At 46.1% G+C, this 25,438-nt stretch overlaps 1 protein-coding gene across 4 annotated transcripts in view; it reads left to right on the top strand.

The window, feature by feature from the left end:
* LOC147623085 (U1 snRNP-associated protein usp106-like) overlaps window positions 1-25,438 on the top strand; it is a 68,234-nt gene that overhangs the window by 24,363 nt on the left and 18,433 nt on the right. For all 4 annotated transcript variants that reach the window (XM_086821135.1, XM_086821137.1, XM_086821139.1 and 1 more), the window contains exons 4-6: window positions 8,919-8,982; window positions 9,271-9,350; window positions 9,627-9,777. In XM_086821135.1, coding sequence (XP_086677261.1) covers window positions 8,919-8,982; window positions 9,271-9,350; window positions 9,627-9,777 — 295 coding nt within the window. The remainder of the gene's footprint in view (window positions 1-8,918; window positions 8,983-9,270; window positions 9,351-9,626; window positions 9,778-25,438) is intronic.

Here is a 25,438-nt window from a genome sequence, read left to right as displayed (position 1 = left end):
AAAGCTAAAAATCTCCAAAAGCTAGGCTTAGCTTTTGCTTTGCTTTCGTGTTTGTTTTTTTGTTTTTGTTTTTTTATGAATATATATATATATATATATGGATATATATATTCTAAGTTCTTAAAAAAAAATAAACACTTTTAAACCTTGGAGAGGGGATGTTTTATAAAAAAATTTAAACTAAAAAAAAAACGAAAGCCCAAAAATAAATGAGTGCTTTCCTTGTTTTTTTTTTTCGCTTCCCTCTTGGATTGGCCGTTGCCGGTTGGCTGTCTGCGGACGTCACCATGGCCACCTGAACCGTCGGATCTGCGAGCGTTGGCCTGTGTAAACGTGGCCTGGACGCTGGCCTGCTGTGCGTGGTCTGGGTGCCGGCCTGCTGTGCGTGGCCTGGGCATCAGCCCGCCTTGCCTGGCCTGGGCGCCGGCCTGGCGTGGGCACCAATCCGCCGTGCCTAGCCTGGGCGCCTACATGGCTTGGCTGCCTGGCCGCCCGGCTTGGTAGGCCTAAGGTGCCTTCAGCCGACTGTAGCCCAACGCCAGCAACACCCGTCAGCTCACAAACACGCCAGCCTACAGCGCCTCTTCTCACAACCGATCTCTCTCTCAAACATTCAACGAAAAGCAACGTGCTTTTTTTTCTTTTTTCTCTCTCTACAGTACATGCGACTGCACAACCGATTCAGGCCTCTTCTTCATGCAAAGCAACGACCCTTCTAAACCTACCATCTCCCATCAACATGGGTTTCTTTGATGAAGAAAAACACATACTGAAACTGAAAACTGCAGTATGCACAGAAAAAACAGCAAGCTTTTTAACACATACCTTTCTTCGACCTCTTCTTCTCTACCTACCGACTTGCTCGTTCACGAGGTATGCTCTGATACCATTGTCAAATCCCCACAGATCTCCTCGTGATCGGTCTTGGTTCAAAACTCGAATCCTGCAAACAAACGAACAAACAAACAAGCAAGGGGGTGCAGGCCTGACTCACCTCCCAACCATGACAGCCGTGGGCGAGCCCACAGTCTTGGCTGTCCCCACCGAGCCACGAGCTGAGCTAACTATGTTGATGTACCGACCAATCTCCTCCTCGCGACGTCCCATACCACCACGAAGCTGCCCTCGCGGGCCTCGAGACTGCTGCCGGCCTCGGCTGCTCAAAGCAGGTGCACGTCTACACTAGATCCAGGCTCCAAGACCATAGAGATCTCACAAACTCGCGAGACATCTCTATATCCCAATAACTAACCTTGGCCACCCTTTTATAGGCTCTTGGCCGGTCATTGGGCGTCCACACTTGGGCGCTCGCCCGTCCATACTTGGGTGCCCGCCCGTTAGTATATCCCTAACTCAGCTCGTCAATCAGCTTGCCTAATTCCAAGCTTCCCCAAGCCTCGAAACTAGTCTTGTGTGGGTGTAGCACACGGTAGATACACACTGTGCACATGACACTAGCTCTATTGCATGAAGACCCGTGGTTTTTGGGGAAGAATCAGTATCCACACGGAGGTATATGGATTATATTGTTGGCTCAGCATTTCTACAGCCTATGTTCCGGCTTGGTAGCCTTGTGTTGGGCTGTGTTATGGCATTTGTATATGGATAATCTTGCTTCTCCCGTGGGGAGAAAAAGGCCCGCAAAGAGTTTGTTGTTCACGAGATGGTGCTCAGGAATGTTCACACCTAACCAGTGGTATTACACCATGTCTTTGAGGGGGAGTCTTCACAGTTGCCGTCTGTACTAGCCTCTAGGTGGAGAGTCTTTGGCTTCAGTGGCGGTTGTTTTAGTTTCTAGTGTTGGGTAGGAGGGAAGCTAGCGCGCGCGCGCGCACACACACACACAACCTCAAGCACAGAGAAACGTGAGTGTTGGAAAAGATTTACTCAATAATGATACGAAATGAAAGTACAAGTGAGTACTAAAAGGCCTAGGGCAAAGTGCCCAACACACATAAGTGTGTTCACACGGGGAAAAAACCTGTGTCCAGTCACAGGGAAAAAGTGCCCGTGAGTAAGCTGGGTTCACACCTGAACTAGCCGGGAGTGGACATGACCAACAAGGCATGTATGGCAAGTGTAAAGATGCATAATCCCACAATGAATAATATACATGTGACATGTCAAAACCATGAGAGCAAGTCAACACTGGCCAAGTGTGTAGAAGGCACTCCCAATAAACATCACATGTGAGAAAATGACAATGTCAACATTGTAGAAGCAATCCTGCTGCATTTCACTCTCAATACGCTTCCTGCATTCCTCTATGGTGTGCCCTGTTTTCCTACAATAGTTACGGCGCTTTTTCTTTTCAGGCTTGTCCTGTGTCTTGGGAGGATTCGATGGGCTAGGTTTAAACCCAGATCTATTCCCACGAAAAGGAGTAGCCATTGTTGACTCAACAGACATCATGTTGTTCCTGTTGGAACGAGATTGCTCTTCACCGAGCAAGAGAGTCACAAGGTTGTCAAAAGTGACCGCATTAGGTGCATTGCGAGCCAACAACCGCAAAGTGGTGCCAAATGTCTGATAAGAGTCAGGCAAGCGCAAAACTGTCTGAACAAGATAGCTATCTGTCAAAACCTCATTAATGTTAACGAGCTGCTCTCGTAGGTCCTTCACATGCGTAAGGTACTGATCGATAGAGTCACCTTCAAGCATGCAGTGAGTCTCAAGCTTGCCCCCGAAGGTAAGCTACACGAGCCTCATTGCGACGCCAAGGTATCCCAAGCACCCTTTGCAGTGCTGCAAGATCGAATGTGTGGAATGATATGCCTGCGGCACGAGAGAGCAATCAATGCATGGGCCTGAGCATCCCTAGCATCCCAAGTACGTTGCTGCTGAGTAGGAGGAAGACGAGGAGGTGGACCTGCAGGAGGATGAGCGGGAATCAATTCACCTTCCGCTGGAGCAGGTGCAAGAGGACGCTCCTTAATGCCATCCACATACAACCATACATTTTTGGCAACCAAAACATGATGCATCATATAAGCCCACATAGGGTAGTTGTCCCCATTGAGCTTGTCCTCTTGAGATAGCATTCCAAAGAGGTCATTATTACTGTTGGCCATGATAGGACAACAAATCTGTCTCAAGTCACCACGAGTATGCAATGTCCAGCAAAACTGTAAGAATGCGGGAGATAAATAGCAGGATAACCAATGGACTGAAAGGGAACTCCCACTAGGAGAAATACATATGCATGTCCCAAAACTGCAAGTGTACTGCACGATGATGCAAATTTGTCAAAGTGTCCACAATGGCATACATATACTGCAGCAAACCACACATGTATACATGTGCTGTGAAAAACACAATCAGCTGACACCTGTAAGAGCTGCAAGTGCTCAAATCCTGGCAGATCAAATGTAAATTGGTCGAATGCTCCAAAAATGGGCTCAATGTAGAAAAGCCCTAATTTCTAGGCAACCAATAAGACCACATCTGAACCGGATCTGCACCTGTAAATCTGCTAATGCGATTGTCACCTGTACCAAGTGCTGCAATGTCCCAAAATTGGGGGAAATGTCCCAATGCCAACCAAATGTGCCTGCAATACCCAAAAATTGGGGGAAATGCTCCAATGCCAACCAAATGTGCTTGCAATACCCAAAGTTGCCTGCAAGTAGTGCCAATTTCTGCAAAATAGTGTCAATTTTTGCAAAATCGAGTCAATTTCTGCAAAATCCCCAAATTTCTAGTGCAATTATGCACCAAATCTGCTGAAATCAATGCCAATGTGTGCCAATGTTGCAATTGCAGGCTCAATGGTGAAAAGCCCCAAAAATAATGCAACAAATTTGCTAATTTTAGCAATTTCTGAATTTTTTAAAAAATTACAGAAAAAATCAGTAAGAAAGTTACTGAGCTTGCAGCGGCTTCAACAAGGCAGGCCTCAATACGGGCATGAGGTATAGTCGGCACACAGTAGTACGGGCATGAGGCGGCGCAGATCTGGGAGCTTCGAGACGGGCAGCACGACGGTGGCGCAAGCACAGGTCAGCTTCGTAGATCTGACAGGTGGCGAACAACGGCGACGGCGGCGCACACAGAGGGCGGCGCAGATCTGTGTAGGCGGCGTAGATCTGAGCGACGGCGGTGTAGATCTGAGGCAGGGCGGCGTAGCGTCGTATGGCGGCGCAGGCGAAGGCGGCGATGGCGTTGACGGCACGCAGGCGCAGATCTGTCGTCAGATCTGGCGCGCAGGCGGCTGCTGTTGCAAGCAGTGTTGGGCGTTGTTGTTGCAGGCGATGCAGGGCGGCTACGGCGGCGTAGGTACAGGGCGGCGCATAGCACAACGTACGGACAGCGCACAGCAATGTATGGGACGGTGCACATCAACAGTCGGGCGGTACAGGTCGGGAACAGCAAGGGAGAGAAGCACACGATTGTTTTTTTAAAAAATAATAATAAGAGAGAGTGTGGTGTGTAAAGTGAGCAATAGGCTGCAGCAAGGGGCAAGCTCCTAACCCTAATGTTTGGGAGCAAAAGGGTGTAACCCTAAAGGCTAACCCTGTCAGAATATGCAGCGGAGATGATGACCAAGCCTGGGAACACAAGAGCAAAAGCAAAAAACGCAGGCAGAAAAACAGCACAAGAGAGAGACAGATGTAGGCGTGTAACTCTGCTCTATATACACAAGAAGATCCCGAATAATGATACAAATAAGGCATGGGGGCTGAGGACCTATATATACTCCCCTAGAGGGCAGTCGGCCAGCATTAGGAAAGCCCACGACTGAGGAATATGTCCACGACTGCTGAAAATAGCAATCGGCCAGCTACAGATGCCTCCGCCTAGACAGAACAAGTCGGCCAGCACTCTGATAGCCCACGACTGATGTAAATCCAGTCGGCCAGCTTCAGAGTGCTCCTGGCATCACCTGCCTCCCAAAGAGACATCTGCAACCAAGAGCTCAATTGCCTCATCAGGAAGCTCCCGTCCAATCCGGTGTCCATTAACCAGATCAATGAACCATACAGCTTCTGAGTCACAGAGACATCACACTGCTCACAAGGATCAACACCTGTTACGGTGCACAAACAAGTCCTGGAAACCTGATGAAACCTGTCAACAACCCCCTCTGAATCCGGAACCACAAAGCCTGGAGAAACCACCTCCTTCTGCACGTAAGCACCTGCCACCTGCCTGGCTTTCCGAAAGGTCCCCGTGGAAAGAACATCCTTAACTACTGGAAGTTCTATGTCCCGAACACGACGAGACATCAGAGCATAAGTGACCTGTTCAGCTTCCTCTGACTCACGAACACAAGAACTACCAACCTCAGTACTGGAAAGTTCCTGCCAACTGCTGCCATCTACTGGCAAGCTATCCACCACCTGGTCTCGGAAAGCCCGCTCCTGCAGCGTATCCACACCTGAGTAGCCATTACCACACTGCCACTCATCACAATCCTGAGGACCTGGGAGAGAGAGTGCTGAAAGCCTGTAGACTCCATTCTCCACTCCACCTTCCCAAACCACTTGGCCTGTTGCTTTGTCCCGGAGAGCAACAAAATGCTCATCAAACTCCACCCGTACGCCAGTCTTGCAAACCTGATGCACTGACAACAGATGAAAACCAAGTGCCGGAACATACAACACCTGGGAGGAATGCTTCCCCCCTCTGCCATCGGGAACTATCTCCATCCTGCCCTCACTGTGAACTGGGATAGTGGACGTATCCCCAGTAAGAATATGACCAGAAAGCCTGCAGAGATCCTGTAAACCGGAACGGGAAGGAGTCATGTGCCTGGAAGCACCACTATCGAGAATCCACTCCCGAGTATCCGTTGCGGAGAATCCTCCAATCTCCTCCCTGCCTGAAGAAAATGAAACATCGGTGTCCATCACCTCCAGGTGCACAAAAGCCGGAGTCTTCATGATTGCTGCTGAGGAGTCTTCACCCTTCTTGGTCTTCCGCTTGGGACATTGCCTCCAGTAGTGGCCTTTCTCGCCACAATCATTACAGGTCCTCTCTGCCTTCAATTTCTCGCGGTCAGCGTCGGACTTCTTCTCAGAAGACTTCTCCGATGAAGCCTTCCCTTTGCCCGAGTTACGGCCTTTCGACCGTTGGCCAGTAAAGGCCTCCGAACCTCCACCCTGAGGAGGGTTCGTGAATCGTTCCTCCTAGTCCAGGACCATGGGCACAAGCTCCTCCCACGTGATGGTGCTGAGCCTGCCACTGGTAATCAACGACGAGTAAAATGCTGAGTACGAAGAGGGCAAATGTGACAGCAACGTTATGGCCATGTCCTCTGACGATATCTCCTTCCCAGCATGGAGAACTTCCTGCTGAAGAGCCTGCAGCTTGTTAATATGCTCCCGCATCGTCGACGACTTTGCAGAGCTCATAACCCGCATCTGTACTTCCAAGGAAATCCTCTTCATGGGCGATACCCTGTTGTAAAGTGAGGCCAAATGCTGCCATATACCTCTGGCCAGCGTCATGTGCTTGACATGATTGATTACCTGCGGTGTGCAGTTGAGGAAAATAAACGAACGGACCCTGGCGTTGACGCGATCCCACATCTGCGTCTGGGCCTCCCGGTCCTTTCGGGTTGACGGTAACTCCCCTTCCTCTACTTCCGGCCGTGGAACACCAACAACGACGAAATCGGCGAGATCGTAGGACTCCAAAACGGATTCCATCATCACCTTCCATATGCCGTAGTTGCTCCCGTCCAACTGACGGTCCATCGGAAACGTGGGGAGTGTCGGGATCTTCACATGTCTCTCGGCCATCTCAAACAGATCTGCCATAGCGGGGATGTACTCTGAAAAGGGTGGGTGGGTGGGAACAAAGAAGAACTGATACCTGCAAGTGGCTGTCCAGCAAATCAGCCCGCCTTCCTCTTGCTTCTCCTCTTCCCGAACAGTCCAGAACAGTCCACCAATCAGCCACAAAACAGCCCCCCTCTTGCTCACACAAATCCCAAGACCTATCTAGAACCTAGGCTCTGATACCATGCCAGAATATGCAGCGGAGATGATGACCAAGCCTGGGAACACAAGAGCAAAAGCAAAAAACGCAGGCAGAAAAACAGCACAAGAGAGAGACAGATGTAGGCGTGTAACTCTGCTCTATATACACAAGAAGATCCCGAATAATGATACAAATAAGGCATGGGGGCTGAGGACCTATATATACTCCCCTAGAGGGCAGTCGGCCAGCATCAAGAAAGCCCACGACTGAGGAATATGTCCACGACTGCTGAAAATAGCAGTCGGCCAGCTACAGATGCCTCCGCCTAGACAGAACAAGTCGGCCAGCACTCTGATAGCCCACGACTGATGTAAATCCAGTCGGCCAGCTTCAGAGTGCTCCTGGCATCACCTGGCAGCCCTCCCAAGCCTCAGAAAAATGGGAAAAAATAGGGGAAAAATACGGAGAGTGGGGAAAAATGATAAAACACCTCATAAGGGCGGGCACACCCACAACAAAGGCCCTGGTGTATATATCTAGACAGGAGATGACTTCTAACAAACCCTAACCAGGCTCTGATACCAATGTTGGTTAGGAGGGAAGCTAGCCTGTACACACACACACACACACACACACACACACACACACACACACACACAACCTCAAGCCCAGAGAAACGTGAGAGTGCTGGAAAAGATGTACTCAATAATGATATGAAATGAAAGTACAAGTGAGTACTAAAAGGTCTAGGGCAAAGTGCCCAACACACATAAGTGTGTTCACACAGGGAAAAAACCTGTGTCCAGTCACAGGGAAAAAGTGCCCGTGAGTAGGCTGGGTTCACACCTGAACTAGCCAGGAGTGGTCATGACCAACATCTAGGCTAGTACATAAAGACTCTTCTCACCTTTTGTTTGCATTGGGTGGAGTATCATTAACGTCTGATGTCATGGAGGAGATATCGCCAATCTGTCTTCACCTTGGGAGGATATACGAGTGGGTGCGTCTTTTTAGTGTACAAATGTCTTGGAGATTGTACCAACAACAGACGGAGTTTTTGCTTCGGTGTATCAAAGGAGGCATTACTTGGGGTATGTTCCACACAGAGATGGTGGTCTAGACATACAGGTGCCAGGGAGTACTGATGGATGCAGATATGGTTCAGCTCTTCGAGGGCTTTGTTCTTGGTCTTGCGGGTGCATTGGAGTTGGTACACGCACGTATTGTGATCCATCTGGGTCGATGCATTAGTGTCCGCAGTGTGGATAGCAGAGTTTTGCTAGGACATTCTCTCAAATATTCATCCTGTAGGCTACCAGAGGATACTGAGGATACTTAATGGCCTGGAGTGTTTCTTCATGGATGGTGACAACCAGAAAGTGTTGGATCATGCGAAGTTGGTAATCTGCAGGTTTCTTTACCGGTCTTTGTGCTGATGCAGCGAGGTCGGAATATGAGCGTTCGCACTGAATTCGAAGTGGTCTCCTAGTGTTCGGGATCTTGGGTACCTTGGGATGAGTTTTTCTTGGATCTTTTCTTTTTGTGAAAGAGCACTTAATGTGGACACCATGCAGACGAAGACAGCTGCAATGCAAATGGTGGAGAATGTGATACATCTCATGTGTAGGTACATGTGGACAGCAGCCAGGCCATATTGTGCATTGTGGTGGATAACAGCTGTGCTGATGCGCAGGCAGGTGGGCAGGTCTTTGATAGCCGTGTCTGCCATGTGGTAGTTGGCCATTGCCGTACTGGTTGTGGGCTGTCCTCTGACCTGGCCAACATCATATATGCAGACCAACAATACTTTCTTCTTGTACATAATATAGAACAATAATTTTAGGACTTGGTGCGTGCTGTGTTTGACTCTGCTGGTCTCTCTCTCTCTCTCTCCACTTAAACCATAGCACATAGGCATGAGTGTTCGACCAATACTATTTTGTGAAAAAATGGTTTGTGCATTTTGTTTTGACGTAAAGGGCATTTTGTTGCAGTCTCCGGAGGCAGCAGAATACAGCAGGCAAATCAGGGAGAAACTGAAAGAAGCAGAGTACCTAGGTGTGCATTCTTTTGATGGTCCATGTGAAGTTATTGCATGAAACTATATGGTCTTGAGCTATTTCTCACTATTGTTTTTTTTAAAGAGAGAGTAATGTACATATAAGTATAGTTCACTCATGGTGGCGGCCTAGGGAGGGTTGTGGCCTGGGTTCTTTCCTTGGAACTTATAGCCTTCAGTGCTAGCCTACGTGCCTGTGGGCTCATTACTGGCTTATTTCATCAAATGACTTGTTAACTATGATTAGGTTCACTAAGCATCTTGTTTTTTTTGTTGGCTTTTTGTAGATTTGGAAGGAAGGACTGATGATAAGATTAGAATAATGGAGCAAGTCGAGGAGCTTAGAGCCAAACGGGCAGATCGCCAGGTATATTTTGGCTTGGGGTGGGATAAACTTACTCTAGTGAGCAAGGTTTGATTATTCTTAGGGTTATCGAACCTATAGTTTAACCCCGAAGCAGGGGTTGGATAAACTTATCCTTTTAACAAGGTTCAAGTGTGCTTAAGGTTATCAAAACTATAGTTTATCGTGGAAGTCAGTGTTTTGCCGTGGGGTTGATAAGCTTAGTCTATTAAACAAGTTTTAATTACCCTTATGGTTCTGGGACCTCTAGTTGAACCCTCAAACTGGTGTTTTGGATAGGCAATGTCTCTGCTAGATGCTTTTAACAAAGATCGAGCTTTGATGCCCCAACCTCTTCCACCAATGCCATCTTTAGCACCCTTGCCATTACCACCTGATGCACGCACACAAGAGATGATCCAGGAAAAGTTGAAGAAGGCTGAAGAACTTGGTAAGCTCCATTCTTAGTACTCTTGCAATGGCATGGAAGTGCACTTTGCTAACCAAACTTGGGTATGTATTTTGGATGTATCAAGAGACCTGTAGATTCCTTTGATATTCTTTGTTCGTGATGAGGCAGGCTGGTTTATGCTTATTGGTTTTGTGTGGAGTGGTGCATTTGCGTAATTGAATTAACTTTAGTTGTTTGAGCAATTTAGACTTGACTCTTGTGCTGAAATGATTTTGAGAAAAAACTGACCACTCTTGAAAATGCTCGCTTTGTCGTGGCTGAATTTGTTGAGTTTAACCCAAAACTGACGGTACTTGAAATGTTGATAATACATCACAATGCGAATACCCTTGGAAGTTGGGAATGCCTTAATAAATTTCTCTGAGTCTATTAACACAGGATGCCATGACGTGCCGTCTATGCTATGGGATAAGAGAATTGGTGGTAAAATTTTGTGAGCAATGCAGCAGGCTTCTGAAAGTTTCACCCTTGTATACACACAATTATGAATAAAGTGGCCATGAAGGCCCGTTGGGCAGTTTTATAGAGTGGATTATCCTGGATTTGGGCAGCCATTAGAAGAGACAGCAGGAGTTGTTGATTCTACAAAGTAAGTTGCATCTGCTGTGCATCAAGCAGTTTGCTTTGAGAGCTCAAGAATCTATCCTGCTCAGGACAGTGATCGCAGGTAAATGTGATGCATCTAACTTCATATCCTAGGGTTTAGCTTTTCAAGCTGTTGCAAGCATAGCCAGACTGGGGGGGACCATGTGGCCTACTGGAAGGTTGCAATAGTTAGGTGCCCCTGGCTACTTGATGTTAACCTACAAATAGGGAGTTTTGGGTCTTATTTTATTATCTCACATATTTTTAGCAAAGAAGCGTTTGACTCAAGGCAAGGAGGAGGTGGAATCAGTTATGTAGACATCATTGGGCTGAGCACAGGCATTTAACAGCAGTGTTAGGGCTGAGATCTAGAGAGATCATCTTTTGGTTGACTTTGGTACAGCAAGAACATTCAGCTTTATTTCTTTTTATTGTACATTAATACTAGTAATCGAGTAGGATTCTTGTGAATGCTTGTGTGTTGGACTCTGCTAGTTGTCATTTCTGTTCCCACTTGTATTGCACTAGTAGTCTTACATTTGTGTTCATTGCCTGTTAGGGTAGAGCCCTTAGAACGAAGAGTGCACAAGTCAGGTTTGAGGAGAGTTAGATTGTAGGTAATTGGCCACTTTTTATCAAAAAGATTTCCCACTATCCCGTGCATGTTGTCTATGTGATTAGGTAGCAACCCTTAGACATCAGGGAAGCATAGCAGGGTCTGGGGAAGAGTCAGTTTGGCTATCTGCTGATCACCAGTTGCTGCAATTCCTTTTCCTCGTGGCTTCAGAGAAGCAGATTTTGGCTGCTGTGGTTTGTTTATTCGACCAAATAGTAGTGTGTTTCGGTTTGCGGGACTGGCTGGAGCACCACACCAAAAGTTTGACATTAGTGTCGACACGACAACCAACATGAGGGAAGATTCTTGTCATGAGGATTCTTTTGATTTTTGTCATGGGAGCTGTTCTCACCATGATTACAGTCTGGATTGGTGCTGGCATCGTTATGATTATAGTTTGGAGAGGTGTCATGAGAGCAGATGACTATAGCTGGCTGGGGCGTCGTGAGAGTAGCCATAAGCTGCCTCGAGAGAGCTTCAATAGCAGCATTCGAGTGCAGGTTGTCATTAACCAAGAATTGTTCAGATTACCACGGGTAAGACCAATTTTAGTGAGGAGTGACATTGGCCTTGTCATGGGCACAACAGATGACTGTTTTAGAATGTGAGTGTTGATTGCAGGAGGTCTAGGCTAATTATATGGACAGCATACAAGAAGCCTTGCAAATGCTGATTGCTAAGACACAGGCATTACCAGGTCTCGCTTTTGGCAAAGCTACTTGGGGAGGATTATTCACAGCTGTCAGCGGAGTTGGCTTGTGAGTCTTCAGCAGAGGTCATTTCTTTAGCAGGGATGGCACCACAGGTGACAATGCTAGTGGATGTGGCTTTACCACAGGAAACCTATTGGTGGATGATGCTTCACCGGATACAGACATGTCAATAGCTGATCACACTATGGCCGGAGTTTATTATTTGTTGTTTTGCAAGGTGTACCATTTAGAGTATGTTCATAGGGAGAGGTCCATAGGGAGGACCAAGCATTGGTGGCTAACAGGCAGGGAGATGTTGGTCTGAGAATGTAGGTGCCTAGAGGTGCTGGTGGATATGGGGTTGATGCAACAGTTTTGAGGAGTCTTGTGTTTTCGTTTAATTCATTGATTGGCAGGCAGGTGTGAGGTATGGTAAACTCGGGTTGGTGGTCCATGTGCGGAGATTCACAAGCAGCTAGTGGTTTTTTTGGGAGTGCTCTTAGCAGGAGGCAGTTCTACCCAAACTTGTACAGGAGGATGCTCTTAGGAGTCACACTTAATTAGGAAGTGTTGGTTAAGGGGATGCTTGATCAAGAGATTCATTGGTGATGGTTCAAAGGAACCTAGTGTTAGGGTTTGTGGGGCAATGGAAGCTCGCTCACACACACAAGAAGCAAATCGAATGAGAGAGAGAGAGAGAGGTACTTACACGTATATTCACGCAATAAATATGATAAGTGACAAGTACAAGTGATTATAATAAACCTAGTCTAGGTGTCCTTTCACACCAAATGTCCAAGGGGAAAAACCTGTAGGACAAAAGTACTCCTAGAGTTAGTGCCTGTTCACATGCAGAACTACATATAAGCATATGCCCTCAAATCCCCCCTATAGTGGTAATGTGAACCTGGACAAGAATGCTGATCATTCTCTGTAGGAGAGTAAGCCTAAATAAAGCTTTGTGGAAAGCTTCAAACTTTTCTTGAGGCAATGCCTTGGTTAACAGATCCTGTCATAGTGATAAATGTATCTCAATGTGCTTTGTACGTGCATGGAAAACTAGATTGTGTGCCATGGCCATAGCATTTTGGCTGTCAGTGAGTATGGTAGTGGGTGTTTTCTAACAAGTTTGCTTTTATTACTCAAGCTTGCCAACTTATCAATTTGCTTGTGTAAAAGGATTATTGCTTTAAGAAGGTTTAAAGCAAAGTTCGTTGTTTTTTGAATCAAAGGAGATATATCTTTGATGTTTTTGCTTTTGGAATGTTTAAGATTATAAGTAATAAGTTTCACAAAGATGGGGAGCTTAAAAGCCATTTTTTGTCTAGATCATTTTAGCTTTAGTTATTATTTATCATTGCTTCTAGTCTTGCTTAATCATTGCTTTACTAGGGAAGCGATTGTTTTGCTAGTCTAGTTCATCATGGTTGAGTCTTCCCTTCACTTCTGGAGAAGTGATAGAAACTTAGCTCGTTGGTCTCTGTATAAAAATTGTGTCCCCTTGGTTAGGACAAATTTTTTATAGGTAAACCTGCACCTACTCTTGGGCATTGATGACGTGAGTAGGGATCTTGTAGCACCTAGTCCATGCTATGCATGATGGAGTTGACGATCTTATGCTTCATGATTGGACAATCTTTGAGGTAAAGTTCGCACTTTTTGTATTCATGTCTTTGCTTGTTTTGTTTTAGTGAATTAGTCATTTAAAGTTTGTTTTGTCGTTACTAATTAGTCATTCAAAATTTGTTTAGCTTGTTTGTTAGAAATTCTTTTGTTGTGGTTCAATAAAGAATTTGTGTGTGTGTGATTTAGTTATGTATTTGTCGAGTTTTGCAGGTTATTAGTATTATTATTATTATTATTTCTTCTCGGGTGTTCTGTAGTAAGCTTTCCTATTTTTGATTTGTTTGAGTGATTCTCTTCTTTCTTTTAAAATGTTTCATAAGTTCAGATTCATCTGGCCTTATGATGATATATAGGTGTTTTCTAACACTCACGAAGATTTGAAGTAACTTTGTAGCCATACACAATCTACCGTAGCCGCCGTGAAGGCTGCCCTGTACTCAGCCTCATAGGTGGATGTGGCAATAGTGGGTTGTTTCTTACTCAACCAAGATATGCATGAGTAGCCAAGAAAAAATTAGTTTCCACTAGTGGATTGCCAGGTGTCATAGTCTCCATCCCAGTATGAACAACTATAAGCATATAATTGCAAGCTGCTCCCCGGGATAAAACAAGCCAAGGTCTAGGGTGCCCTGAAGATAGCGGAAGATAAGCTTAACTTATTGCGAATGCTTAATACTTGGACTTTGCATAAATTTGTTGGCCTGGGAAACACCAAAGTGAATATTTGGTCTCGTGTTGCACAAATATATGAGAGAGCTAACTGCGTGGCTATACATGTTAGTCTAGGGTTAGCTACAGATTAGGCAAGGTGCTTGGCTATACATGTTAGTCTAGGGTTAGCTACAACTCAGGCAAGGCTAAGGGGGATTGAAGGTGTCCATTTCTACAAAGGAGTAAGAACGAGAGAGAAATAAAAGCTCTTAGTTAGAGATGATTTGCAGGAATCAATGATTTTGATTGATTGATATGTTTATCACCAAGTTCAATGCCTTTTAGAACCTTATCTTTTGACCTAGAAAAATCATACTCACAAATTGACACATGACACATGTCACACTTACCTTTTCCATAATAAGGGGGTGCTCACACCTAAGTGGGTTTTCACACACACATACATATGAATAAGTTTACACATACACACACAACCTTTTTAGGGGCTGTTCACACACAGGTTCAAGCGGGATGGACACACATATGAAGACTCCGAATACCCAACAATCCCCCCTTCGAAGCAAAGGAGGTTAGACCCAACACTAAAGAAAGGCACTACCTTCTAACCCCATCACATGTTGCGTAGGAGCCGATTCATCATGCACACACAAGCATAGTACCCTTGACTCAAAACCAAAATAGAAACTAAAAATTGAGGAAGAATCCCCCTCTCAACGTCGATGAAGATCCTTTTGCGGTTCATTTCCAAGATGCTGACACTTGATGGTCAAGTGTGGGATGCTTACTTAACATTTGCTTTGTGATGGTGCTTACAGTACTGATTATTGAAATTCTTTTTGGCATGATGGTGGCCAGGGCAGAGGAACTGAGGGAATGGATGAGGTCATCCATGATATCTGGGGCCAAACGGCGGGCACGACAAAGCCAAACAACGCAAACAAAAAAAACCGGCGGTGGGAAGTTGACAAGCAGCAAGGTCCAGCTGGCTGGTGGAGGCAGAGCCCTCCCCACTCGAACCGGCAGACGGAGTGGAGGAGAGGGAGGTGCCGGCTCTGGTGCTTTGTGGCTACTAGCTCTGCCTCTAGGTGGCGACGAGTTTGGCAGAAGGGGGCAAATAGGGTGGCGTCGTCAGCGGAGGTTCACTGTGGAGCGGAGCCAAGGCAAAACACTTAGATTTCTTCTAAGCGGAAAACATAAGGTTTGTAAAAATGCAGCATCACAACTTGGCCTCTCTTGGCAGAAGGAAAAAACGCAAGGCTCAATGCCTGAAATCTCAGAGATGAAAACGGAGCATGATGGTGGATGACCATGGTTTTGATACCATTTGTTAGTCTAGGATTAGCTGCATCTCAGGCAAGGCTAAGGGGGTCCAAAGTTGTCCATTGTTGCAAAGGAGTAAGAGAGAGAGGAGAGAGAGAGAGAGCTAGAGAGAAACAAAAGCTTTTAGTTAGAGATGATTTATACGACTCAATGATTTTGATTGATTGATATCTTAATCACCAAGTACAATGCCTTTTTGTAGGTTTAGAACCTTATCTTTTGACCCGAACAAATCACACTCACAAACACACACATGACACATGTCACACGTCACACTTATCTTATCTAGATATAAGGGGGAGGCTCAAGAGGATGATTACTGGCAACAAGCCAGGCAACAGGATATCAATGACATCTAGAAAAATAGCACTAGTGGACTTGCCTCATGGCAAGAAGCCAATTGGTACAAAGTGTGTTTATAAAGTCAAGAGAAAGTCTAATGATAGCATTGACAGGAACAAGCCTAGACGTGTTGCCAAAGGCTATGCCCAATAGAAGGGCATAGATTACAATGCGACTTTTGCACCTAATTCACGGTTGTTCGCTATCACATGTGTTGTTGCTTTGGCTACCCATCATGGACGGAAGATGCATTGGACATAACCCATTGGTTTTATGGTGCCTGGCCAAGAAGGCCAAGCTCTTTATGGTCTCAAACAAGCTTCCAGAGCTTGGTATGAGAAGATACACTAAAAATTTGGCCAGCCAGGGCTTCAGAAACAATTGAATTGAGAGCATCCTCTATGGCAAAAGAGGTTCATGGGGTTTTACTTGTGCTCATACTTCACGTGGATGACATGCTACTGACTGGGAACAGTGAGAATGCAATTTCAGCTTTCAAAGCTGAATTAAAGACCTCAATTGAGATGTCACATGTAGGTCTCTTGCACGACCATTGGGGCATATTGTTTGTGCAAACAAATGATAGCATTATGATGCTTCAATCCAAGTACTTACAGAAGCTCCTGCATAAGTTGGCTCTCAGGATTGTAAGCCTATTCTACCCCCGTAGAGCCAAGGCTTAAATTGAGCATGTATGATGCAAGAGAGCCTCATGACATGAGTATGTATTGTTGGGTATTTGGAGTCTTCATATGTGTGTCCATCCTGTCTGTATCTATGTGTGAACAGGACCTAACAGGAGTGAAGGCTCATCTGTGTCATGAAGACTACTCATGCAGGCCACATCTGCACGTTCTCTAGCTTTTCTGGAACCAGTTTGTGTCTTGCTATGAAGAGGAGTTGAGAGTCTTCTCTCTTGCAAAGTACACCAGCCAACAAAGCACTGTTCTAGCCTCTTCCAAAGGTGTCCAGTCTTCATGAACTGCTTCCTCTATGTAATGATCTGCAATGGGTTGATTTTCAGTACCTACAAGCTGTCCATTAGGCATTTCTAGTGGCTGGTCTGCTCTAACATCTATGCCCAATGAGAGTAGGCCCTTAAACAGATCCTGTGAGCAATTTTGGAAATGTCTACTAAATTCAGCCAGTGGTTGTGCTGAATTTTCAGCAAATACAACATCTCTACTTTCAAAGATCCTTTGATTGCATGGATTGTAGAGATGGTTTCTTTTGCTACCAATACTGTAGCCCATTTAATTGCCTTGTCATCCAATTTGCCTCTTAGGTGTGCAGGCACATGAGCATACGCAAGGCAACCAAAAGTCATGAGGTAGTCAGCCTTAGGCTTTCTGTTATACCAGGCCTCAAATGCAGTAATGGTCATCAAAGGTTTGGTAAGGCACATGTCCAAAACATCTGCTGCACACAAAATAGCCTCCATCAAAAACTTGTGAGGTAGGCCCTTACCTTTGACCATACATCTAGCCATCTCCATTAATGATTCTTCTTTCTTTCTTTCTGCCACACCATTCTGCTGTGGTATGTATGTTGTGTGTAGTATTGATGTTTGATGCCTTTCTTTGCCAAATGCTTTGAATCATAGTAACATGAAGCGCTGTCCCAATGGTTTGGAACGGCAAAAGGGCGTTTCCTATGCACAAGGAACGCCGGAACGGTATGGAACGGCTGTTGACGTGGTGTTGTAGTCGGAACGGGCGTTGCCGTTGCGAGAAGGGATCTGCCGTTTCTAGAACGGCCGTTTCGTGTGACGGCTAGAAATGCAACGGCCATGTAAAGGTACCTAAGGTACCTAATAGATTAGGTAAGGTACTAAAGTACCTTCAAACGGCACTTTCTCCAACATAACAAAAGAAATGGCCTACTGTAGGAATGCTCTCGCCACTGCCGTCCCCTCCTTGTGATTTTGGACTGAGCGTTCTAACTTGTCACTCGACCTCCTTCAAGCTTGAGGGCCCAGGCTTGGAAATTTACAATGTGTTCCTCCTCCCCCTACTTTCATCTTCTCTTCCTTCAATAATCATTCAATGGCACCTAAAGCTTTAGGCAGCAAGCGGCAAGTTTACTTGGTCATGGTGGGAAGAGGTGGATTGTGATGAGACATATGCAAGTGGAGGTGCCAGGAAATGCAAGTGCAGATATTGCAAGCAAGCAAAGATAGGAGGTGCCAATTGTGTGCGAGCTCATTTGATGCATGAACATGGCCATGATGTGGCTTTTTGTCACTTGGTTCCAACAGAGGAGGAGGAGGAGTTACAGGAAAGGTTCAATGCACAGGTGTTTCGAGCTCCACCTCTAAGGGGTGTGGCTGTAAGTCCCTCTTTTTTTGCTTCTAGTGCATCTAGTGGTGCTGGGAGTACTGGCTCTACTCCGGGTAATCCTCTTGGGCCTTTTTTGTTGTTCCCATGGCACCACCATCATGAGGTGGCCAAAGAACTATTTGTGGTTAATGGGATCCTTGGAAGCGAGAAGCTGTGGATGCTGCAGTGGCCAGGTTTTTCTTTTGTGATCACATTGTATTCAATGTGGCAAGATCACCTTATTTCCAAGAGATGGTCCGTGCATTTGTTGGATTTGGACCCACATATACTCCTCCATCATCAGAGACTTTGAGGCCCACTTTGCTGAAGAAGGAGAAAGAGGCCATTGATGCAGCATCAGAGAATATTCGTGTTGAGTGGAAGAGGAATGGGGTGTCTCTTATCAATAATGGTTGGAGTGACTCTCGCTCGCACCATCCATGGTATTGTGGCTTATTCACAAGGTCATGTGCATTTCTTATCCTCACATGATCCACATCTGAAACAAGGAAGAGCCGCGATGTGCTTGTGGAGGAGTGGGCAAATGCTGTTGACACCATTGGTCCAGAAGATGGGATTCAGGTCATAGGAAATGGAGAAGCATGAAATAGAGCGGTAGGGGCAAAGTTGGAGTTGAGGTATCCCCATATGACATTCACTCCTTGTATCGCACATGGGCTGAATAATTTGCTGAAGGACATTGGGGATTCACCATGGGTGGCACCTGTTCTTGAGAAAGGGGGAGAGATTGTCAGTTTTATCACTCGTCACCACTATATTCTCTCAGAGTTTAGAAAGAGGTATTCCGAAAAGGATATCTTAAAATACTGTGAAACCCGCTTTGCCTACAATTTCATTATGTTGGAGAGGCTTCAAAAGGTGGAAAATGTTTTGAAACGGCTTTTGGTGAGTGATCAGTGGATTAATTGGCCCACCTCTTGTTCAGTTACAGGTAGAGCATGCTACAGTAATGTAATTCATGATGCATTTTGGGATGATGTGGGCCATCTTAATGTTGTTGTGAAGCCCATCATTCACATGTTAAGGATTGCGGACAGCAAGCAACCTTGCATTGGCAAGGTTTACGAGGGCATGGACAAGATGACAGAGCACATTAGAGAGGTGGAGCCTAATGAGGGAAGACAAGAGGAGTTGACTTGCATGTAGCTGGTTTTGTGCTAGATCCAGAGTTCCAGGGGTGCGGCCAAGAGACTGATGAGAAGGTCTTGGATGTTTGGGAGAAAGTATCGGGAAAATTGGTGCCAGATCCTTCCCAAGTGTGGGTGCTGCTTTATGGTGGGAGGATTATGGAGCAAGGACTCGTGAGCTTCAATGTCTTGCCATTCGTATTTTGAGCCAAGGAGCTAGTTCCTCTCATATTGCGCAATTGGGGAATGTATTTAGCCACATTGCCTCAAAGAAGCGGAACCGATTTGCTACACAAAGAACTAGTGATTTGGTTTGTGTCCGCAAATCTGCGACTACTTAGTCAGCTCTACAGTCCGGGGGCAGAGGGTTTCATTGATGCCCACCATTCTTCAGATTGAGATGATGATGCAGTGCATATAGTCATGGACCATGATGATGAGATTGGGAGCTCTTCTAGAGCAGTTGATGATTATTTAGTTGCTGAACTTGACATTCGATATGTTGTACTCCCATCTTTTAGTTTTTTGTCATGTGACATTTGGGATTTGCTCATGCGTATTTTATCTATCTTTGTAGCTTCTGCGCATTGCGCCTCTCTTTGTATTGTTTGAAGTTTCACTAGTTGATTGTGGAATCAGGATTCTTTATCTATTTTTCTTGAGTATTCAAGAGTCAAGTATCTTGTTTAACCCTAGGTTTTATAACCTTGGGGTGTTCAAACTTTATTAAAAGTCTGGACCGCCCACTAGGTTGTGCTCGGGGCCCAAGAGCCATGTGTGGGCACTTAATGGAGGTGCCCACCATTAATCGTAGTGGGCTACGTCACATGGCATAAGGGGTTGGACCCCACTCCCACCTCATCTCCACCAACTTTCCCACGACTCACTCCTGCTCTTCACAAACGTATGGGCAAAGGCCACCATCTCGCTTTCTTGCTAGGCAAGTCGACATTCACAGAAGAGCTCCACAAGCTGCCGTACTGTACTGGCTGTACCGGGCTGCACCTTGCTGCCATCTTATACTTGCTGTACCGCCCTGTACCTACTGGCATACCTGCACCTGCTGAGTACCTGATTGAACCTGCTGTGTATTTGCTGCACCCAGCCGTATCTGCTGTAACCGACTGTGTACCTGCAGCCGCCTGTGTACTTGCAGCCATACACCTGTTCTTGCTGTACCTGTTGCTGCACTTACAGAACTTGCCGCTGAACTTGCTGTACCCACCATACTTGTACCTACGGTACTTGTATGTGTACCTGCTGTTCTTGCAGTACTTGTATTGGCTGAACCTGCTGTATCCACTACAGTACCTACTCCTACCTGCAACACCTGATACTTGCTTGAGTATCTGCTCTTCTACAAGTACGTGTTGCATACTTGTCACAGTATGTCTGTTGATGTACTAGTGCTGCTAGGATGTACACCGCAACCTTTGTGAGTGAGTGAGCCAGGCTCTAGTACGAGTGTGCGTGTTCGTGCGTGGTCTCAAAATGACAGTTTCACATTCACTCCATTTCAGGTGTATGAGGTTGGTGGTCTGGTCACTTTGACTCTTTCGAACGACTCCTGCTTTGACATTCTACTCTGACACACTTTTGTTTGGGTAACATGTATTCGTTGTTTGCGTTGCATGAAATATCTCGCTGGAAAGCCCTTGGAACTTTGTACACAGATTAAATACTCCAATAATATACAACAACATTGAGGGGGGTGGGGGAGGGGGGGGGTTTCAGCCTGTTCGTGGTCCCCATGGTGGTGTACTGTGCAGTCTCTATCTATGTAGTGTTATCTTGTGCAGTGTTGTGTACTTTGAGTTATCTGTTGCATTGTTTGCTGGTTCATATGTAAGTGTTGATGAGCTTGTTGTTCACGAGATGGTGCCCAAGAACATTCCCACCTAACTAGTGTTGTTACAAGTGGGTAAAATTAGAGCATTAGACACTATTTTGGGCATATTTAAACATTTCAATGATACTTACATGCATGTTCAAGCGAGAAAGGAATTGTTTCAATGTGAATTAGAAGGATTTATCGAGTACTCTATTGGGAGCTCTAAATATATGCAAGTTGCTTTATTGTACAAAGAGGTTTGGAGATGAAGACTATTTCCTTGTAAGTTCTTTGAAAATTGATGTTCTTCTGATGCTCTTTTGAGCTACTATTATGATAGAAATATGATAATGGATTTGATCCATTATGTGAACAAGTAGCAATATGTCAAGCAAATTTTGTAGAATTAACATGCATAAAGGAATTATAATATGTCTTACTTGGTGATTTAAAATTCTAGACTATATATTTTTATTACATGTGCACTATGATCCCATGATTTTATATGACATTAAAGCTTCATACAAAAATATTGGCACATCAAGTGGACTTTTTTTCTTGTGTGTAGGACACAAAATTGCAAGTTTTGATGCTGCCATGCCCGTAATACTGGACATTCCTCCATTTGGGATGACCTCACCATCATGAATGTTGTTGTTTACTCACTTTTAGATTTTCTTATTGATCATGTGAATCCATCGTAGAAAAGGAATTTATGAGTGCAATTCTTTTCTAGGAGATGATTTAAAAAAAAACCTATGAAAGGACACTTATGTCCTGAAGTGTGACCAAACTAGTGCTAACCCACTGCGTCACTCGTGACATCTGAGTCTGCCCTTCATTATCAAAGAAGTAATAAAAACTCACTTTGATGATTTATTTGTGAATATTCGTCTACTGAAGTGACACATTTATGCATGAACCTGCACCTCCTCTTGGGGTGCTGATGAGGTGAGTGGGGATCCCATAAGGCGTAGTCTAGGATGCATGATGGAGTTGATTTGAAGCTTGGTGAGTGACTCTCATGGAATCAAGATCACACTTCTGATTTAGTTAAGTTTGGGAAATGACCTAACTTTCCATTTTTATATATAAAATTTTAGTGCTTATTAGCGATGGCCCTCCAGGCAGCCTATTGATTGACTGTGTCACCAATTGGTCGACCATTTGGTCCATCTCCAGATTTGTATCTCGTTCACTTGAGGCCAGACCAGTGTCTCATGTGTAGGGGCGAGTATTTTTGCATAACATGGACGGGAGCCAGACTGGTGCCACCCGTGTGTTAGCATGATGGTGTCGTATGGACGGGAGTCAGACTGGTGCCACCCGTATATGACCTGGACTGTGTTCTATCCATGGGATTGTCACGCCATGGAAGAGCCAGTATTTGTGCCGTGTCTTGCCTATGGGACTGTCACTCCATAGGGAGGCTTGTGCCTGGATCTGTGTCTTACCTATGGGACTGTCACTCCATAGGAAGACCGGGATTTATGTTTTCTGTCGTACCATTTTTGTGTCTGACAGATGTTTTGTACTTGTTCCATGAACGGGAGATATGTGCATGATACTGTTTGCACATGCATTCATGTTTTGCATGTTTGGAACTGTTTTCGCATGACTTGTATTCTTGTGTTTGCCTGTTTGACGTGCCACTTACTGAGCAGGGACGCTTGCCAGTGAGTTGTGAAGTTTGCTCTATCTCCTGACGAGTTTTGTTGCGTGTGAACAGGTGGTAAGTGTATTGCACTTGTTTGTTTAATAGCTTTCTTTCTAACCTTTATTTTTATAAGGTTGTAAGTTCACATTCATTTAAGAGTGGGCACCCATTATGGGCACCCACGTATGGGCCAAGGTGGGGAGGGAAACCCCACTCTTAACCCTTTATGTGTGGGGGTGGGTGCATGGCCACCTACCCACACCCCACCTTGAAACTGGCCGCCCCCATGCAAGCTAGGGGAGCCAACCAGCTGTGGTTGTGTGCTCTCTCTCCAACACCTACAAAAGAGCGACCACCTCACCCGCTTGGAGAACACAGCAGGCGATCATCTCTTCTCCGTTTGCTCTCAGGTGGCTGCACCTCCACTCTGCAGGGTGCTGCGCCTCTCCTCTCCAGACGGCTGCACTCTCTACACACACAGGCGGCTGCGTGGGGCTGCACTGCCCTTCCACAGGCTGTACGGGTGGCTGCGCTTCCTCTCCATCAGGCAGCTGTGCTTTCCACAGCAGGCTGCGCTCCTCCCCTCCATAGGCGGCTGCACTCCTCTCCATAGGCGGCTGCTCCCTCTACCCTGCAGGCGGCTGCAGCCAGGCTTCTGCTGCTCTCCTCAGGCGCCTGCGCCTCCTCCTCCTCCTCAGCAGGTGGCTGCGCCTCTCATCCACATGCGGCTGCGCCTGTCTTCTGCAGGCGGCTGTGCCTCCTCTCCACACGGGCGACTACAAGTGGCTGCACCTCCACTCTGCAGGGTGCTGCGCCTCTCCTCTCCAGATGGCTGCACTCTCGACACACAGGCGGCTGCGTGGGGCTGCACTGCCCTTCCACAGGCTGTACGGGTGGCTACGCTTCCTCTCCATTAGGCGGCTGTGCTTTCCACAGCTGGCTGCGCTCCTCCCCTCCGTAGGCGGCTGCACTCCTCCCCTCCATAGGCGGCTGCTCCCTCTACCCTGCAGGCGGTTGCGCCACCCCACAGGCGGCTGCAGCCAGGCTTCTTCTGCTCTCCTCAGGCGGCTGCGCCTCCTTTAGGCGACTGCGCCTCCTTTAGGCGACTGCGCACGCCTTCCACAGGCAGCTATAGGTGGCTGCGCTCCCTTTGCAGGCAGCTACTGGTGGCTGCGTTCCTCCCCTTGAAGGCGGCAGTGCCCTCTTCCTCAGACGGTTGCGCTCTCCTCTACAAGTGGCTCTACAGGCGGCTGCGCCCTCTTCCAGAGGCGACTGCGCCCCCAGACTTCCACAGGTGGCTACGCCCAGGCCTCCTCCCCATTCAACAGGCGGCTGCGCTCAGATCTCCAAACGGCGGCACTTAGACGCCTCGGGTATTTGTCTTACACTAGCGAGCTACAAGTAAGTGGATTTGAGATTTAAGTAACGGATTTTGTTGTAAATCTGATAAAGGATTCTATCTACTGCTAACACCCGTTCGGTGCCGGGTAGTCCAAGCTTCTGGAGAACCACGGTCCATGGGTGCCGAGATCGGGAGAGCCAGGCGTTAGTACGGGAGCACCTGTTTGTGCGTGGTCCTGGAACACCAGTGGGGCGCTCTCCGCGGACTCCAGTGAAGGCACAGGACCGTAGAGATTAGATTACTCAAGTGGACTGCTCTCCTTCGAACGTCTACTTTGAGTCTCTTGTTTGGTATTGTATTCATCCCAGTTGTACATGGACATCATCTGGCTCTTTGAACCCATGGAGCATTGTATCATATATTGAGGGGGGGGTCGGCCCGTTCCGGCCCCAGTGCAGGTGTCCATTGATCAACATTTCATTTCATTTCGATTTTCAGTTGTTATTAAGTTGTCCATTCAATTTGTGATATTTAAGTTGTGCTATTACGCGTGTGGTTGTCCCCCATTTGACGGGATTGGTTTCAGACTATGTGAAGCTGGTGTAGTTGTTGTAGAGCAGTAGCTTGCAAGTCTGTGGCTTTTCTTGGCAGCTTGTTCTTATTTTCTCCTATCACCCTTTCCAATTGGGGCTCAAAAGTAAAGGGAGGAGAAGCCATGCTATTATAAAGAGCCTCAATGTGAGTCCATGACTAAGGCTCATATTAACCTGCAAAAAGCAAAAAATTTAAAAAGCCATATGTTTTCTTTCGGTCGTAAAATAGCTTAAACGTTTCTTTTACTTTTTTTATAGACCCTTACCACGTATAAAATTCTCGAATTGTACCTGCCAAATTTGCATGTATACGGGTATTCTGAGGCAATGCCCATGCCCGAAACCAAGTCACATGCACATGTCATTTCCAATCATCCAAGCATCTGTACTAGATGGCCGGACCGAACTGGAGTTCTTCTACTAAATGATGCAACAACCATTTCTAGTAACATTGTTCAATACATATGGACATTAGATAACCATGCCACACATAAGTGTCTCATGTTGGAAGTGCGTGCAGAAGTTACAAGCAGGATTTGGATGGATTGGAGTGGAGGTGTTGTAGTTGCAATATTGTGTATGTGTCTCCTTACTTGACAGGATGGACGATCTTGTTCTTTGTGAGCGATGTACTGAAAAACTAACATTCCAATAAATGCCATCAGATAGCTGCCCGTTTCTGGGCTGAAAGCTCTCATGCCACTGCAGCTTGTGTTAGAAATCATAATCGACGAAGTGCTGCGATTGAGATTTCATCCAACCGTAACCTATGGTATTGAAATTTTTGATGGGGGATATCGAATGGCTCAATAATATTGTTTGAATTTGTAGAGGAAGCTTGGCTTTTAAAGGTTCGAATGCTTTGCGGAACATACTCAAGAACTGCTTGTATAGGCTT

Source organism: Cibotium barometz, chromosome 27 (genome assembly GCF_041138505.1).
Source record: "Cibotium barometz isolate CiBa-2024 chromosome 27, ASM4113850v1, whole genome shotgun sequence".
Classification (NCBI taxonomy): domain Eukaryota; kingdom Viridiplantae; phylum Streptophyta; class Polypodiopsida; order Cyatheales; family Cibotiaceae; genus Cibotium; species Cibotium barometz.
This window is presented reverse-complemented; position numbering and strand designations above follow the sequence as displayed.